The following is an 18,598-nucleotide window of genomic DNA, read 5'->3' as shown; positions in this document are numbered from 1 at the left end:
TCGTGTGCAGGTGACCTGTGGGTGTCGTCTCGTGACTCCCCTAGGATAGTGCCACAATGCCCCAGGGTGTCGTGACACACAGTTTGGGAAGCCCTGCTATAGATTATAATGCCAATCGGCATGGGGGAGTGGTGGCTTTTCTAAATCTAGGTCAATACACTTTTATTATTTATGATGTGTATTTGATTCTATTTATACATTATTTACACTATTGCACTAATAGTAGACTATAATAAGTGATTATTACTTTATTATATTAACTACTATACATGTATTTCTTATGTATTACGGAAGTGCCATGATAACCAGAAGTACTCTGTTTTTTGAAAGATTTATGGTTTGGTGGTTTAAAAACATGCTTACTTGTTAAATAGGATAAATATACATAAAAATTTATTAAATTCAAGCTAAAAATAGATGTGAATAATGATTTATAATTGTTTGTTTACGTTTGTAGCTGACAATGTAGCTCTGAGTAAGTATAACTTTTTCCAAGAAAGTTTCCACCCCACAAACCTAGTCGATGCTTATTCGTTGAAGGATAATCATTTAGCTATAATATACCAGAGCTCAACAGGCATGCTAATAAGGATTTTATTGTCAAATGAACAAAAGAAGGGTCTCCCATAGACTTAACATGGAAAAAAGGAGTTCTGTGGGTAAATTTAAAAATACAGGGTGATAACAAATATCTTATTCATTGAAACAGACTTAGTCTATGTAGATAAAAGCCAATCAGTGCTTAAATCGCCACCACCTAGTTAATTATGAAAAAAAATTGACACTTACTCTGTACCCTGCAAACAACTGGTTAACTATAAATTTTTTTACTATGCCATCATTAGAGAGACCCAGTTTTAACAAGTATATTGAATTAGAGGCAAACCTCAACATAAAGATCAACTCTATCACGTGAACTTATATTTGTGAGGAGCATAGAAGAGGATGAGATATGAAAACACTTGTGTTTGAATGTTTATTTTAAACTTTATTATTATTTATCATCCTAGTTTTTTTTAATCAATTTTAATCTTATTTAAAATAAATAAATAAATAAATAATTTATTGAGTATTCTAGAAAGAAAAAACAATCCACTAATTTCTCTCCATATAATTCATAAAACAGTAATAAAATTAGATTAACTGTTGTTTTGTATAAAAACAATGATCTTTCAATATATGGCAATTGAGTTCGGCATTTAAATTACTTTAAATTTCTAAAGCAATACCAAGAATTGGTATTTTTCAATCAAGTGTTCATTTATATTTCCATAATTATCTACAATACTATAAAGTATTGCTATGCTATTCTATTATGATATATACAAACAGCGGTAGTTACGTATCAAACCTTTAGTAATTTCAAAAATGATGTCATGAAAACATAAATGTGCCCACTTTTTTGATATATTTAGAGGAAAAAGAAAAATGCTATAAATAATGAACTAAAATTTACAACTGAGTGAAATTATTAAATAGGCAAAACATGTGCTTTTTAAAAAATAAATAATGTATGTAATTACCTGGCATTTTGTCACAAATTGATGAAGTGTCAGATTTATCTTTTTCTTGCCTTTCAGAATGCATTTTTCGCATAACTGATGTTGGAGTAAAAGCAGCCATAGTTGGACTCAATCCCTGCTGTAAATAAAAAAATATAATAAGTTATATTAAAAGTTTGATTTATTTTTGACTCAAACATACATATACAGCAATTAAAATTTGAAACTACAGTAAAGCAGTGAAAATTTGAAACTACAGTAAAGCAGTGAAAATTTGAACTGATTGGGATGGACCCTATCTAGATTATCAAATATATGTGTAAATTAGTATTTTAAGTATTATAAACTCCAAATACACTTGCAAAGAAGATTCAAAATATAGTTGGCAAAATCACTACAGTTAAACAAAAAAAATACATTAATTATAATTTCAACATTAAAGTTATGAATTCTGAGTAAATGTTAGAACAACAACAACAAGAAGGTTACCATTAAAAGGGCGAGTTCATACCAAAAAAGAAATGATTTTTTGATGGCAGAATCCAGATTTTTGATGCTCTGAAATATCAATGCTTTACTGTACTTCATAAAAATTAAATAGCAGCTTTTTCAAATCTTGATAAAACAGCTAACTAAAAATTAGCAAATGGTATTTACATGTTAAAAATATAAAAATATATTAAAGACAAAAATATTTTTGTATCTTCAATATATTTTTAGTATGCAGGCCTGGGAGTGCTATTTCCCTTCTGAAAAAGTGAGTTGAAATACAGAAAAAGTGAGTGCAATAGTGACAAAACAAAGTGAAAGCATTGAAGGAAAACTCAGCAGTAAAAATTATTTTCTTTTTATTCTGTTACGGTTAGACAAACTTTAAAAATTTCTGTATATACTGTAATACAGTAGCCACTTGTTATATCGCACTTTTTTGGTCCCCAAATTTTAAAAGCATTTGAGTCAATAAATTTTAAATTACTAATTGCTACCTGAATTTCTATTTGCAATGAAATATGGTATTTTATTTCTACTAGTGACCTTGAAACTACCCACTGATGGTGAAACAATAAATTAGTCAAGAGCTAAATACGCAAAACAGGTGGATAGATCAATTATCATTTGTTTCCTTTTGATATAAAAGTTGTTTGTTTATTAGTTTTAAGTACTGTCTCCTCATTTACAAGTTTCTGTGAATTTGAAATTTCACACCTTTATGTGAATGAACAGTATTGTGTTAATTCACATAAAGGTGTGAAATTTTGAATTCATTGCATAATGTGCAAGGAAAAGATTTCTTTAATTCTGAATAGAGTTTTAAAATTTTTATACAGTAACTTAGTAACTTTATTTTGCTTCTTATAAAATTACACAGTAAAAATTCTCTAAGTTTTGATGTTTTATTATATGTTCAATATTTATTTTTTTAAATTTTCAATTACAGCATTCATAAATTTTATTGAAAAATATAAACTACACGAATTTCTAATAAATGATTTACATAGTACTGTATAATAAAATCGCAATTGATATTTTGTTTTTATATCAACAGTATTTGTCTTTCAATGTCATTGTTAAAGAAAGAATAATGCTAAATGGCATTCGTGGTATCGATGTTTACATAAATGTAAATTAATTCGATATAATCACGAATAAAACTCAAGATTGAAAAACTAAGCTTATTTTATATCAGAAACACTTGCCGATGAAAGAATAGAGATTCTATAGCATGTATTCTATAATCTGTTTAGTAAAAGCCCAGAATTTTTATTACTTGGTTATATTGTGTTTTTTTCTGTCTCTCGATAACGAGCGGCTACTGTATTTCCAGTAAATCACAAACACTTAAAAAGTCTTTGGCTTCTGTAAATAATCAGTCATGAAAAATGATGATCTTTTATTAAGATTATTCTGGATGTTTTCAGCTTCCATCTTTTTCACTTTCTCTTGCTTTTGAACACTTAACACTAATAAGAATCACATATGCTGCTTGTACTTCATTCATGTTCTTGCTGTTAATAGCCTTCTCCAGTTTTTTTGTTTGCCGCTTCTAACAAAACTTGGCCTGTCTCATGTATTTCATTTTTCTATATTTTTCTGGTTTAAACTCAGCTGCAGTTCCATAATCTTCATGTTATGAACAGCTTTTGTTGTTCTTCAAAATGTTTCTATGCTCTTTTTTTCTGTTTCTCTTATTCTTTTAACTTCTTTTCATTTTCCAATTGTTCTTGATAATTTCTATGCACTAAGAGGGCTAATTTCAGTCATCCTTTGTAATGGATACAAGGTGTGGGATTTGGTCATACATGTTTAGTTTCTCCTTAACAATCAAAAGTGAATTAAGCATTCTTTCCAATGCTGATGCTCTATCAGGAGAAAGTGCTCAATGTAAAATTGACCCTCTCTTTCATGGAAATGGGATTTTCAATGCTGATTTCACTAATTTGGCTATACTGGGATATTCATCATTATCAGAAACTGTTTATTTTTTAATGCTTCAAGATGTGTAAACATTGATTTCAAAATAAAATAATAAATCTGAAATAAATATATTTCAAATAATATAAGCAAAATAATATTTTATTAATGATTTCATAAATAACAAGAAAATTTTTCCTGCAAATGAATAAAAATCAACATCATTGCAACCGTGTGAAAATTTTTCTCACAAGCCGTCATATGTTGTACTTTTTATAACATATTTTCGAATATTTTAATTTATTTGGTAAATTTTATATGTAAATATGAATTTACATTTTCGTTTACTTTTTTAGTTTCTCAATGCACAATTATAATCAGCATAAAAGAAAAGATTAAAAAATGGATATTTCACAAGTAAAGTAATCACACATTTTATGAAAATAATACTTACTATATAGAATAATTATACTTGTAGTCAATTTAAACACACATTTAGGAAGATATAGATGTGATTTAACATTAACAATATGCTATGAAATCATTAAAATAATTTTATTTAACTCAAGTTTATGAAATTATTTATAGATAAATCAAGTAAAAAAATATTTTTGTAAACGACAACTCCATAATCTGCCATAATCCGATTGTTAATTAAAACCAGATGATCTGCCAAATTATTGGGATATAACAAGGATAACTAAATGGTCAGAAACGAAAAAATTTCTCTAATGGTAGGAGGTTACGCTACTATCTTGTGTTAATTATAATAATTATATTTTGAATTTAAAAGTGACAGCAGTGTTGTCAGCTTGAGAGATTAATCCCTCCGCCGTAGTGTGTTTTCCCCTGCAAAAGGATGTAAGTGATTTTCTTAGAAAACAGCCAAAAATGCAGGGATGCTTAGAGTACTTATTTTTAAACTCTGTAAAAGGCAATGCAATTCAGAAAAGGTAGATTTTGGCGAATAATGAAAATATGGCATGAGTACATAACTTTACTCAACACTGGTCTCTGAATTTGTAATGAGAGGGATTTTTTAAGTGCATAAAGAATTTTTTTCACATATGTAAAATGAATTTTTATTTCCTACAACCTAATAACACTGAGCGGCAGTTGCAATTTTGAGTCCAGTTCAGGGCCGAGTATTTTCTTCCAGAAAATTCATTCCGATAGTCTGATAATTCAGCAGATAGTTTGGCTTTAAAATTATTTTTGATTTGTCCCACATCCTAATTAGGCATGTGGAAATGACCAGAAAAGTGACAAAAGTGAGCGACTCTGAGGCCCGAGTATGTAAATAATATTGATCAAGTTTTAATCAACTATTTGGTCTAAGTTTTGGTATCATTACCAGAAGATATTGTAACCATTTTGTATTTTTTTGGGGGGTATAGCATCAAATAAAACGTTATTTCTGTAAGTGAAACGTTTTTGTATATATGTTATAGAAGAAGTGATTAATATGAGCATTATGAATAATGACCAACAAAATTGGGCATTGTAATAAATTTATCAAATTGACCAGTCATTATGAATACTGCTCTCATCTAGTTGGGCAAAGTGATGATAATACATTGAGGAGTGATCATCCAAAATATGCTAGCCAATCAGCACTCGTATGTGAGTTGTGTGTGTGTATTGTGTTTAGTACCGAATTTAGTGGCAGTCGCAACTGTTTGTGCTCTCAGCAAATTCCTCCTGGAGGGGAGCCGCCGGCAGGCCACCAATTGTTTAATGTCACTAGTTATTTATTCATGGTAGTTCTTGAACACATGGTATCAATAACCAGTATGTATCAATATCTAGTGACATTAAACAATCGGCGGCTCCCCTCCGGGAGGAATCCGTCGAGAGCACAAACAGTTGCAACCACTGCCATCATGGTGCACATAGGTAAAATTTTACCATTTAATTAATATAGTTAATAGTACTTAATTTTAAAAGATTACATGTTCTTTTTAAAATACTTTGAAATAATTCGCAAAATTAAATATTTCTAAATGAAATAAGTGAAGTTTTTTTTAATCAAATTAATTAATGTTGCACATTTTAAAATTTGGTACTAAACGCAATACACACTCAATGCAATACAATCGGCAATTCAGAGTGCCGATTGGCTAGCATACATCAAATAATCACTCCTCAATGTATTATCACCACTTTGCCCAACTAAGTGTAGCAGTATTCATAATGACCATAACATATATATAGATACATTTTATATGTATTTAGTTGGATAAATCAGCCACCCAAAATTTAAAGAAAAAAAAAAGTAAATTTGGATTTGGATTATATATATATATTTTGATATACAGTCAAGCTTCTTTAATTCAATATTTTGGATAATTAGAATTCTTCGAGTTTCCTAATAAATAATGTAAAAATTACTTGTTTAATTCAAAGCTAAAATATCTTCATATTTCAAAAATTACTAAAGCCCGAAAATTAAAAGCTGGAGCAGCTTAGTTCACACTGGACAAATAGCAAAACTAAAAATTAATGCAAAACTGGTTGGATTGCAAAAAGCAATTGTGAATTTTGAGCACCCAATCATTTACAAGCAAGAGAGAAATACAATTGGTGAAAACAAAACACTTCCAACATCCCGTTTTTAATCACTGTTGCATATTTATTACAAAAAATAAAAGATATGTTAAAAAGAAAACTATGTTGAGTGAGAAAAATATTTAAAAACTGCAAATTGCAAGAATAGCATGCTAATTTTCACCCTTACTCTGTCCTGTGATGATTTTGTAACCATCTTAAAAATTGCTAGAAATACCTGACAACAAATGGCAGTGGAAAAAATTTTTCACTAGCAAAAAGATTTCACAAATCATTTGGAATTGTCAAATGGTAAAATTTGGTGGAAACTGTCATCTTAATGTGTTATTCACTCTGTTTTTTCATTTTTGCCAGTGATTCACTCTCTGTGTGAATTAAGTTTAATAAGAAAAATTGTTAAACTCAAATATTGGATAATTCCAAACATTTTGCATTTTCCTAGAATTTTGAATTAACCAAGTTTGACTATATTTTTAATTTGATAAAAAACCACCCATAATTTAAACTGGAAAAAAAAAATAATTTGAATTAACATGGTTATATGTAATGAACAGGAATTCAAAATTATCTAAAATAAGCAAATATTAATAAACTCAGTAAATCTCACTATCTTAAAATCTAAGCATAAACTTTCATTGGAAAATAAACTAACATCATTTTCACTATTGTAAATGTAAAAAAAGTATAACAGTATTTCTATGTATGGCAAACAAGTTCAAATTCTGAAAATTTTAAGAAAGTTATTTGTGCGCTATATTTTAAGATATTACAGTTTTATCATTAAAAAGAAATTAATGTATATATCTGACATCTAATATTTATTTTTAACAATCAAATATAATTACATCTTAACCTAAATATAGAGGTATCAATATTTAAAATTATATTGCAAAATTACCTTGGCAGGAGACATTGAATTTGATGTTTTGACCGAAGAATTAATGTTAGGAGAGCGATCTCTGTTAAAAAAAATATAATAAATAAATATTTAAAAACGATATTCAAGAAATTCTACATGAACTTTAATTTGTTAATAATAACTCTCCTGTGGTCACAACCTGGTTGTGGTGGGAGAGCCCAATAATTTTACTGAACCATAGAGCAATGCAGGCTGGAACACAAGCTCCTGGCAGGGACACACATGCCAGTAAGGTCTATGGGAAGAAATGAAGCTAAGAGTGACCACACCCACATTCTGTGGAGATATTTATCATGATAGTAAACAGATCTTAATATGATACCAGCATGGATGTCACCCGGATTAACAAGGTCCGTGTTTGTGAATTAGGCAGAGGCTCACGTTCAAAAAATAGGTCACAGTCTCCCTTGATTACCAGTGGTGAAAGCAGTGCTGGCCCAACCACGGCTACTGCAATGTCCTCAACAGATGTGAGGAACCAACGTATCCCTTGTGTTTCTGTGGAATTGCATCCACAGACCACAGTCTGGAAAAACACGCCAACAGATGAAATGGACAGTAGAAATGAACGAGTTTATCATCCGTACTTACTACACCATAACAAAACTCAAAACAAACATGACAGCATACAGACACCAACTACACTATAGATTCAAACAACAATATCCTCATCTCACTGTCACCAACAAAAAATTGTTGATCAAAAAAAATAATTATACACAACAACCTTATCCCACAAACAACACTTGAACTTATCAAACAACAGGTTGCTGATCAAATACATCAACAGACAGAAACATCTAACATTAATGAAGATAACATAACCTGTCAGGATAATCTAGCAACAAGCACTGATAACAACACACATACAACAACTACCACTATTGATACTACAGACACTTCATTCACCACTGATAACATTGACATGGATTTAATGGTTAATATGCTCTCACTTATATTTCAGGAAACACTCACTAAATATACAGGCACAGATCCCACACAACAACCACGAATACCAAAAATCAACACGTCAAAAGAAGTAAAAAAAACACTAAATTATGTAAACACTCACTTACTACCACATTACATTCATTCAATTTCTACACTCGCAGACATTCATACATTAGTTTATGCTGAGGCAATCACAGTAGTGACACACCAGGGACTGAAAATACAATCACAGACAGATACACATAAAACACAGTTCTACCACAAGCCTGCCTGGCAGACAAGAATAGAAACACAAATAAATGACATTAGACAGCAATTAGACAGACTGACACAATACACTAAAAACAACATAACACCCAAATTAAAGAAACAGCTCAAAAACATTTTCAAGAAAATCAAAACACACACAAAACACAAATATCACAACACATGCATTACAGAATACATTGACACACTAAAACAAAATCTCGCAGCCAAAGCAGACTCAAATGATACAAAACATGTACTCTACGAAAACAACAAAGTAAATTATTCACAAACAATTGTAAGGAACTAAGTCCAAACGTTATTTTTATTTTATTATTATTATTTCCGTTTTATTATCTTTTTGTTTGGGGTTTATGTTTATTTAGGATGAAGGTTCCCCACCACTCTCTTGTTAGTAATGAAAAATGAAGAAAAAACAACTCACGGAGAAATAAGCTCCATAGGAAACATCTTGCGCACTTGCGCTGCCCGGCGGAAGTAACAGTCCGCAGAAAAAAAATGGGGGGGGGAGTCCCCACAATCACTAGTAGAGAAATACTTGATAAACCGTCTTAAACATCCCAGAAAATTATGATAAATATTTTGTAAACGGTTTATAAGCTTTGTCAGAAACTTAAAGCTGCCAGAAAAGAAAATTAATGTTAGCAACTAAGTATGTAAATAAGGGGAGTAACCCAGCTCAAGTGTGACGTCACCTCACAGTATAAAACCCGTATGTTAACCGAAGAAGGAGAGGTGATTTCCAAATCGAGGCGACTGTGAGAGCGAGGTTAATTCGAAAGCGAAGTATTTTCTGATAGAAGTTCAGATTGATAATTGGATGATCCAAGGTGTTAAAGAGGAGTTCGATTGACGATTTGACGATATCGAAAGTATTGAGGAAATAGTTTCTTCGTATAGTGAGGTGACGGATAGACGTTTAATTAGTAAGAGATTTTGTTCATAGTTTCTAAGTATTTGATTGTCGAATTTCAAAGGGGAAATTACTATTAAGTTAAGCTAAGTAGCTGAGTTTATTGTCGGGTTGACTTGTTGATTTTCGTTAATAAATTTTGTTTGGATTATTGACATTTGTACGTAGTACGTTCTAGTTGCTAATTAAATATATTTGAACTTTTGATCTGACTTGATATTTATTGTTATTATTACTAATCTTTCGGTGCACGCTTAAAAGCCCAGGCCTGGCAAACTAATCTCGAATCCGCGTAAAGTACCCGTTAGGTTAACGGAAGTTTCACCGACCATAATTATAGTCGGTTTCCTAAGATACTAAAATTAAGTACTTTACACAATGAAAAACTCTTCTACAGACAAATCAGTACCAAAACAAATACTGATACACAGCACAGTGGCACACCAACAGAACAACAACTCACAACACATTGGTCTTCTCTTTGGTCCAGTGCTGTCACACACAATGCCGATGCTGGGTGGATCGAGGAGAAGAACAAAAACTTGCACAACATACCAACTATGCCCTATGCTGAAATAAACATACACGATGTCCAATACACTGTTAACAGAACACACAACTGGAAGACATCTGGTGTAGACAACATTCACAATTTCTGGTACAAAAAATTGATTAATGTTACCTTAGGTAGCCAAGATGGTGCTCGTCTCTAATTCCAGCAAGGAAACAGTGGGATGCATGTTCTAATTTAACCTAACCTATTCTAATAATTTGATTGCTAATAATTATGGTAATTTATTAGAATAGGTTAGGTTAGGTTAGAACGTGCGTCCCACCGTTTCCTTGTTGGAATTAGAGATGAGCCACCATTTTGGCTACCTAAGGTAACATTAAGCAAAAAATTTATATCACTGCACCAAGAACTAGCTAAACATGTAACACACATCATCATCAATCCACATGACATGCCAAAATTTCTTACTCAGGGCATCACCTACATGAAACCTAAAAACAATACCACAGACCCCACACAATACAGACCAATTACATGTCTCTCAACAGTCTACAAATTATTCACATCCTGTATTGCAAACAAAATATACGAACATGTTGAACAACATGACAATCTTATGGAACAACAAAAAGGTTGCCATAGAAATCAGAGGGGATGCAAAGAACAGTTACTCACAGATTCAGTCATTCTATGGCAAGCACACAAACAATACAGAAACACACATGGAATGTATACACTACAGAAAAGCATTCGACAGCATTCCACACAGTTGGCTACTACATATTCTACATATGTACAAAATACATCCATCACTCATTGCATTCTTCCAAAACACTATGCAGCACAGGAGAACAACACTACATCTCACAGTTAGTAACACTTCCATACAAACAAACCAAATATTCATTAGGCAAGGAATTTTTCAGAGAGATTCCTTGAGTACTTACTGGTTCTGCTTAGCCCTGAACCCATTATCCAACATGTTAAACAACACACAATATGGCTACAATATCAGACATGAAAAAACAACACAGTTTACACTGTCACATCTCATGTACATGGATGACATAAAATTTTATGACAAAACAACTTCATCAACTCCTGCAAATCACACATTCATACATCAAGGACATACAAATGGGATTTGGCCTAGATAAATGCAAAACACTTCACATAGAAAAAGGAATCCTGAAGAAAGAAGATTTTGCACTTGGAAATGGAGACATTATTGAATCCGTGAAAGAGGGCGAGTTCTACAAGTATTTAGTATTCAAACAGTCCAAACTAACAGAACATACACAAATAAAGCAAAGATTAATTAAAGAATATCAAAGTAGGTTAAATGCAATTCTCAGAACACAGTTAAAGCAATAAACACATGTCATCACAGTGCTCATATATTTTTTGGAGTTATACATTGGATTCACACAGATCTTGAGCAACTCCAAAGGAAAACAAGAACACTTACTAAGCATAAACATCATCATCCTAAATCTGCCACAGAAAGATTAACCCTTCCACGTAAAGATGGCAGACGTGGCCTGATTGACAGTTAACCTTCACTACAAACAAATACAGACACTGCAAGAGTTTTTCTACAAAATACAAGAAACATCACAGTTACATAAAGCAGTAACTTCAGCAGACTCGAATAACACACCATTAAATTTACACTCACAACATACAGTCACAACACAACATATAAAAAGCATAGAGACCGTTAAGCAATTGTGGTCTCAAAAGGCACTCCATGGCAGGCATCCTTATAACCTGGCCCAGGATTTCGTTGACAAAACTGCAACAAACAGCTGGTTAGCTCGGGATGGCTCTTCGTGGAGACAGGAGAATTCATGATCGCTATGCAGGATTAGGTCGTAAATACTAAAAACTACAGAAAACACATACTCAAAGATACAACACTCACAAATGACACATGCAGAAAATATCACATCACACCAGAAACTATACAACACATCACTTCCGGTTGCAAGCTCTTGGCACAGACAGATTATTTACATAGACATAATCAAATAGCAAATATAATACATACAGCAAGAGCTTGCAAAGAAACACAAATTATTAGACATCCACAAACCATACTACAAATTCATTCCACAGACAGTGAAAAACAGGAAATTTTGTGCATGTTGAAAAACAACATGCACAAAATGTACTATGACAGAGCCATAATCACAGATAAAACAATTTACCACAAAAGACCAGACATCACACTCATTGACAAACACAATAAAATCACATACATTATAGACATATCCATTCCAAACACTCACAATGTACTAAACACTAGTGCTGAAAAAGTCAGCAAGTACACAGAACTTGTCCAGAAATTAAGGCATATGTAGAGGATGGATAAAGTGCCTATTGTACCTGTTGTTCTCTCCTCCACAGGTGTCATACCAACATACTATGCAAAAGCCTGGGAATGTTACAATTGAATAGAAATACGTACATCACACTACAGAAGGCCACTACATAGAATACGTCATATTGTCAGGAAATTTTTGAATAAAGACACACTTCTTTAATTGTTGTTTTGTTTTGATTGCTATGCCTTGACTCTAGTCTGGCATAGTACAGCCACCTGTGTCAACTAAGTATAACTCCCTAACCCCAACATAATAATAAATAAGAAAACAAGTATATTGTAAATGATTAAAACTTGGGAAAAAAAGACCATTCGAGACTGTAATGCTACATAAATCCTGAAAGAGAAATAATATAACTGCAAATTTATTTGGCCATAGTATGAATTCTAGCCTATTAAAATTCTAGTTTAAAAATGAATTCTAGTCTATTATTTTCAGCAATGCCAAAAACCAAATTTATTTAAAAATGATAAAACTTTGTCTTTAATAAAATTCTTTAACAAGAACTGTTTATCTTCCACATAAACACACATATCCCTTCCCAGAAAATATTAAGAGATGAATCATCCTTTGACAATGGTCCAAATTTCAACAAGGGTAGATTCAAAGGAAAGTAATATTGCCTAAACTAACTGGGTACTGGGGTATCATCAGTTATTTGTATAGAGAGAGAAGAAATAAAGAAGAAAAAAAAGGAGCTTTAGCAAACAAGAAAGAAGGGAAAATGAGAAACCATTCTGGTTATTTTTATTCTGATTGAAAAAAAAATGTAGTGACCTCACACAACAGATTGACTTGAATGGAGATATTAGACACTTGGCCTGAGTTTGCAAAGAATTACTCTCCATAGCAGTAATCACAGTAACAATGGACAATTGCAGGAAATGGTCTACTTTTAATGCATGTTTCCAATGAATTAATTATTCAAACATCTACCTAGTGTAGATAAGTTATTTACTTCCTTTTCATAAAAGGAAGTAAAAATATGAGGATTATTCAAAAAGGAACGAGCTGGAGTCTGGAATGTGAAAACCGATGACAGAATTGTAATATTGTTACATGTGTAAGAAAGAATGTGTGGTTCCAACAAACAGCACGGGAGATCACAGCCCACCACTAGAGGGTCACGGGTGCATACCATATGACTACAAAGCCAGCAGAAGCACGCGTCAATCGTCCACCATGGTAAGTTGTGTTGTAAACAGTGAAATGGAGGAGTCAAAAAAAGAGCAAAGAGGTGTTGTTTGTTTTCTGACAGCGGAAGGAGTAGGGGAATGAACATTCATCGAAGAATGTCACAAGTGTATGGTGAACACTTGCATTTCCCTTGCAAGGGTCAAGGCATGGCACAAGCACTTCAGGGAAGGGTGGGTGCCATTAGCTGATGATGCACGGTCAGGAACACCACACCACATTACCGATGACATTGTCCAGTTGGTTGATGAAGTCGTTATCCAGGACTGCTGAGTCAATAGTCCACCACGGACGACTGACCGCGGTGGATGATTGACGCGTGCTTCTGCTAGCTTTGTAGTCATGTGGTATGCACCCGTGACTCTCTAGTGGCGGGCTGTGATCTTCTGTGCTGTTGTTGGAACCACACATTCTTACACACGCAGCGATATTACAATTCTGTCATCAGTTTTCACATTCCAGCCTCTGGATCGTTTCTTTTTGAATGATTCTCATAACTTTCCTTCCTACAATGTGATAAAAATCCAAGAGCAATTAATACATTTCCACTGGAAAATCTTAATGTATATGTGGTACTTTCCAAATCTCATTTCCTTTGAATATAGTCTTTTTGTCCTATATATAACCATTTCAAATGAAAAAATTTAACTAGTCTGAATAGCTTGAAATGTTATTCATATCTCTTTTTAATTTGTTTTTAGTTTACAGTTTCTTGTTTTTTTTTTTAGAATTTATTTAGTATATCAAAAAAGATAAAAGGCCATAAACTTACCACATAATTAAATATTTGATTTGTATTATATTGTAAATGAGATATGTAACTTAATTACCTTTGTGCTTCTTGTTTACGAAATTTTTCCTTCTGTTCCTCTAATTTCCTTTTTATTAAAGCCTGTTGAAGAATGGATTGAGTATGAACTGCTAATTCCTGTGGAGAGGGAACACGAGGCAAAACACCTAATGGATTCTACAAAAAAAAAATAAAAATAAAAAAACGTCAGAAATATTTGTAAAAATTACTTTAAAGATATTTTATCTACTGATTATACCTGACAAATGTTTGTTGTAAGAAATTATGAATAAATAAAAAAAAACTACTACATATATAAAATTGCTTAAAGGCAGTAATTAAATAATTTGAGTCAGTTCTTGCATTAAGTATATTCAAAGACCTTCACTTTCAATCCTTCATGATTTATTTTTTAATACTAATCACTATGAATAATGAAAAATTGCGTGTAAATTGGATCGTTATTAGCAATATACCTCTTTATCAAGAGAATTTATCATATGACACTATTAAACTTCATAGAAATGATGATACAAGTGAAGTTAATATAAGACTACCATTATCGTAACAACCACAAAACCATGATCATTCATTGCTTCACTTCTAAAATGTAATGTATTAACAAAATCTGTAAATGGTGACAAGTCACTAATGTTGAAACATTTAACAGTTAATAGATATTACTGTTTAAGTCATAAGATTATTTGAATAAAAGTTAAACAACATTTTTGCTCCTAAGTATTAATCAGTGAAATTATCTTCCAAATCTAAAACTTAATAATAATAATTTATAAATAACATAAACTTTAAAAAATCATTGAAGATTAATATAATATAAACAAAACTTGAAAAGTAATTTTTTAAACTGTTCAAAACGGCAAGTTCAATTGCATAAATAGCCAGGAAGGGCAACATTTAACATTTTCCCATTCTAGTAATTTTAACTGAAATTAATCCTTTAAAATTGTTAGTAATGGGCAAATCTACATTAAATAAGCTTCAGAACAGATATATAGTATGAAAGTATCTTAATGCCTTAGCCTATTCTGTACATAGATAAGAGCAATCAAAACAAATTTGTTCTAAAATATAACCAATAAATATATTTAATCCATTAAACTAATTTGGATGAATGTTTTTTGATGTTATAAGCAATATTCTCAAAAACTGCCTACGAAGTAAATTCTACTCACTATACAAAATTGTTAAATACATTTCTTAAAGAGAACACACATTCAATATTAATATATATATATATATATATATATATATATATATATATATATATATTGAATGTGTGTTCTCTTTAAGAAATGTATTAAATATAAGAATTGTATATATATATTAAATGTATTTTATATAAGAAACATATATAAGTAATTTAATCATTAAATTTTCTATAATTTCATGTGTTCCTAACACTATCAATCTTAGATCTAATGTATTCATCTAATTACAAGAAATATTTAAACCTCATCCAAAGAATCATTTTAGAAGATAATATTCCTAATTACAAAAACAGGAAACTATTAAGTTTTTAAAATTCTAATCATTGATTTTAAAAATAAAAATAATAATCTACACATACAAAATACATCCATCATTCATTGCATTCTTCCAGAACACTATGCAGCACTGGAGAACAACACTACATCTCACAGTTAGTAACACTTCCATACAAACAAACCAAATATTCATTAGGCAAGGAATTTTTCAGAGAGATTCCTTGAGTACTTACTGGTTCTGCTTAGCCCTGAACCCATTATCCAACATGTTAAACAACACACAATATGGCTACAATATCAGACATGAAAAAAACAACACAGTTTACACTGTCACATCTCATGTACATGGATGACATATAACTTTATGCATCCACACAAAAACAACTTTATCAACTCCTACAAATCACACATTCATACACCAAGGACATACAAATGGAATTTGGCCTAGATAAATGCAAAACACTTCACATAGAAAAAGGAATCCTGAAGAAAGAAGATTTTGCACTTGGAAATGGAGACATCATTGAATCCGTGGAAGAGGGCGAGTTCTACAAGTATTTAGTATTCAAACAGTCCAAACTAACAGAACATGCACAAATAAAACAAAGATTAATTAAAGAATACCAAAGTAGGTTAAATGCTATTCTCATACACCTGACATGAATCCCATTGAACATTCCTGAATTGTACAATGACAACATTCATGAAAATCCATTTCCTGTGTTGAACTTTTAGATTGTTTGGGTACCATGTGGTCACAGGCCAAGATAGAACACATCAATTCTGTGTGAGACTAGGTTAAGGCTTTAAAGAAAGTAAGTGGTGAGACAACTAGATTTAATAAGCAAATTAACATTTGTATCATATGAATACTTTGAAATAAAAGTTTCAGGAAATAAGGGTGTCTATTTGCTTATGGATTGTCTCTATATAAAGTAAAATGTAATTGTATATTAATATTTTTTTAATACAATGTTCAAGATAATAAAAACCTAGCTCAGCAATATTAATGCTTACAATGTAAATCATACCCGTACCCAACAGAATTAAATAAAAAACTTAAACCAACACCTTAATGTTTGCTGAGAGATTTTTAATGTAACGAACGTTTTAGTTCAGTTGTTAACGGTTTTTTGGTATTTTTGAATTTTATACGTGATGTTCCATTTATAATGTATTCCATTTTCGTATGTTCTAACCTGATGATGGTCTATTGAATAGACCAAAAACGTCCGTTACATTAAAAATCTCTCGGCGAACATTAAGGTGTTGGTTTAAGTTTTTTTTTGCTTACAATGTAGTTTGAAATAAGTTTAAAGGATTTTTCTAACAATTATACACAAGAAAAATTAGTGTACAGGTAACCCCCGTATAACACGGCACTTCTATAGCACGGATTCAATCTAACACAGTTCAAGAATTGGGTAAAACCCTCGTACAACATGAAATGTAATAAAAACTATTAAAAGTTAACTTTATCTAATTTGAAAATAGGGAAATCCCCATACAATAGTTCAATAAACATGATAATGCTTTTAAGTGTGAAAGATACCTCATTTGACATTTTTCATTCGAGCACGTTTGTACTATCAGATTTTCCTGCATAATTTTCATGAGCTATTAGTACTTAAATACAGTATGTAAATTTTCTTGTCCTGCCTTCTGTCAATACACATGGTCCTTCTCGAAACTTGTTTCGGTATTGCCAGATCTTGACGCTTCTGCTTTTGAAGTTGCCAGATGTTTTTGCCTTATTCCATACTCTCTTTATTCAGTCACCGGTTTTTAGGCTTTGAACCGCACCTCTGACCAGTGGGACAATCCACACCTTTACAAGTATACTTTAAGACTTTAATTGTGTCTCATTTTTAGCTACATAGATTAAAATTCTTAGTTAATAGTGCTTAATGATGATGAAGAAAACATTGTTTAATTTATATTAATATGTATCATTCTTAAGAAAATTTTAATAAACATATTTATCTTATTTATGAAAATATAATAGCATGTTTTTTTAATTTTTGGAACATAACCCCCCTTTTCATACTAGTTCTTTGTTTCGTATAACACGGATTTGCATAACATGGCAATTTTTTGGAACAACTCCAGTCTTATACAGGGGTTACTTGTAGTTTCTTATTATTCATTTTTCATCTTTAAAATTAGTATTAAGTTTATAATAATTTTATATCAGTAATAATTGTAAAAAGCCAATATGCATTAACCTATTCCCTGGTATTCCCCGATATATCTTGGGTTGAAACATGATTACCTTGTCCTGTAAACCCGAGATACCTTGTTTCTGCATCGGATGTTTTTGATACTAGATGTTGTTAGTCGGCATAATTTTTATATTAAAACTAACTTCCAAAATATTTTTTTTGTTTTTACATTTATTAATATGGCTATTTTGTTTGTGCAAAATAAAAATTTAATTTTGGATGATACAATAGCCACGATTATTTTTTTCTAGAACATGGAATTTTTGTTAGGCAGACAAAAATTCAACATGGTGCACACACAACAGAAGAAAATTTCAACATGGGATAGATTAAGTAATAATGCAATATCCAATTAATTACTTTTACAGAATAATAAAGATAGAAAATAATTCTACGTGGTGATACAATTTGGATAGGAATTTAGCTCCTACTGGATAATATTGAATCTGAAGAT

At 31.3% G+C, this 18,598-nt stretch overlaps 2 protein-coding genes across 3 annotated transcripts in view; both read right to left on the bottom strand.

Annotated features, from left to right (window-relative positions):
* Window positions 1-3,702, bottom strand: part of Dhc16F (Dynein heavy chain at 16F) — a 383,439-nt gene extending 379,737 nt beyond the window's left edge. The window contains exon 1 of the mRNA XM_067269011.1: window positions 3,696-3,702. The gene's annotated coding sequence lies outside the window, so the exon portion shown is untranslated. The remainder of the gene's footprint in view (window positions 1-3,695) is intronic.
* The window catches only part of LOC136974198 (eukaryotic translation initiation factor 4E transporter-like), a 114,237-nt gene that overhangs the window by 14,998 nt on the left and 80,641 nt on the right, over window positions 1-18,598 (bottom strand). For both annotated transcript variants that reach the window (XM_067269013.1, XM_067269012.1), the window contains exons 15-17: window positions 14,458-14,594; window positions 7,381-7,441; window positions 1,524-1,641 (exon numbers count right to left, since the gene is read on the bottom strand). In XM_067269013.1, coding sequence (XP_067125114.1) covers window positions 1,524-1,641; window positions 7,381-7,441; window positions 14,458-14,594 — 316 coding nt within the window. The remainder of the gene's footprint in view (window positions 1-1,523; window positions 1,642-7,380; window positions 7,442-14,457; window positions 14,595-18,598) is intronic.

The sequence above is a fragment of the Centruroides vittatus genome, unplaced genomic scaffold, assembly GCF_030686945.1.
Source record: "Centruroides vittatus isolate TY-2023 unplaced genomic scaffold, ASM3068694v2 contig_345, whole genome shotgun sequence".
In the NCBI taxonomy this organism is placed as follows: domain Eukaryota; kingdom Metazoa; phylum Arthropoda; class Arachnida; order Scorpiones; family Buthidae; genus Centruroides; species Centruroides vittatus.
Note: the sequence above shows the minus strand (reverse complement) of the source record. Positions and strands in the feature narration are given on the sequence as shown.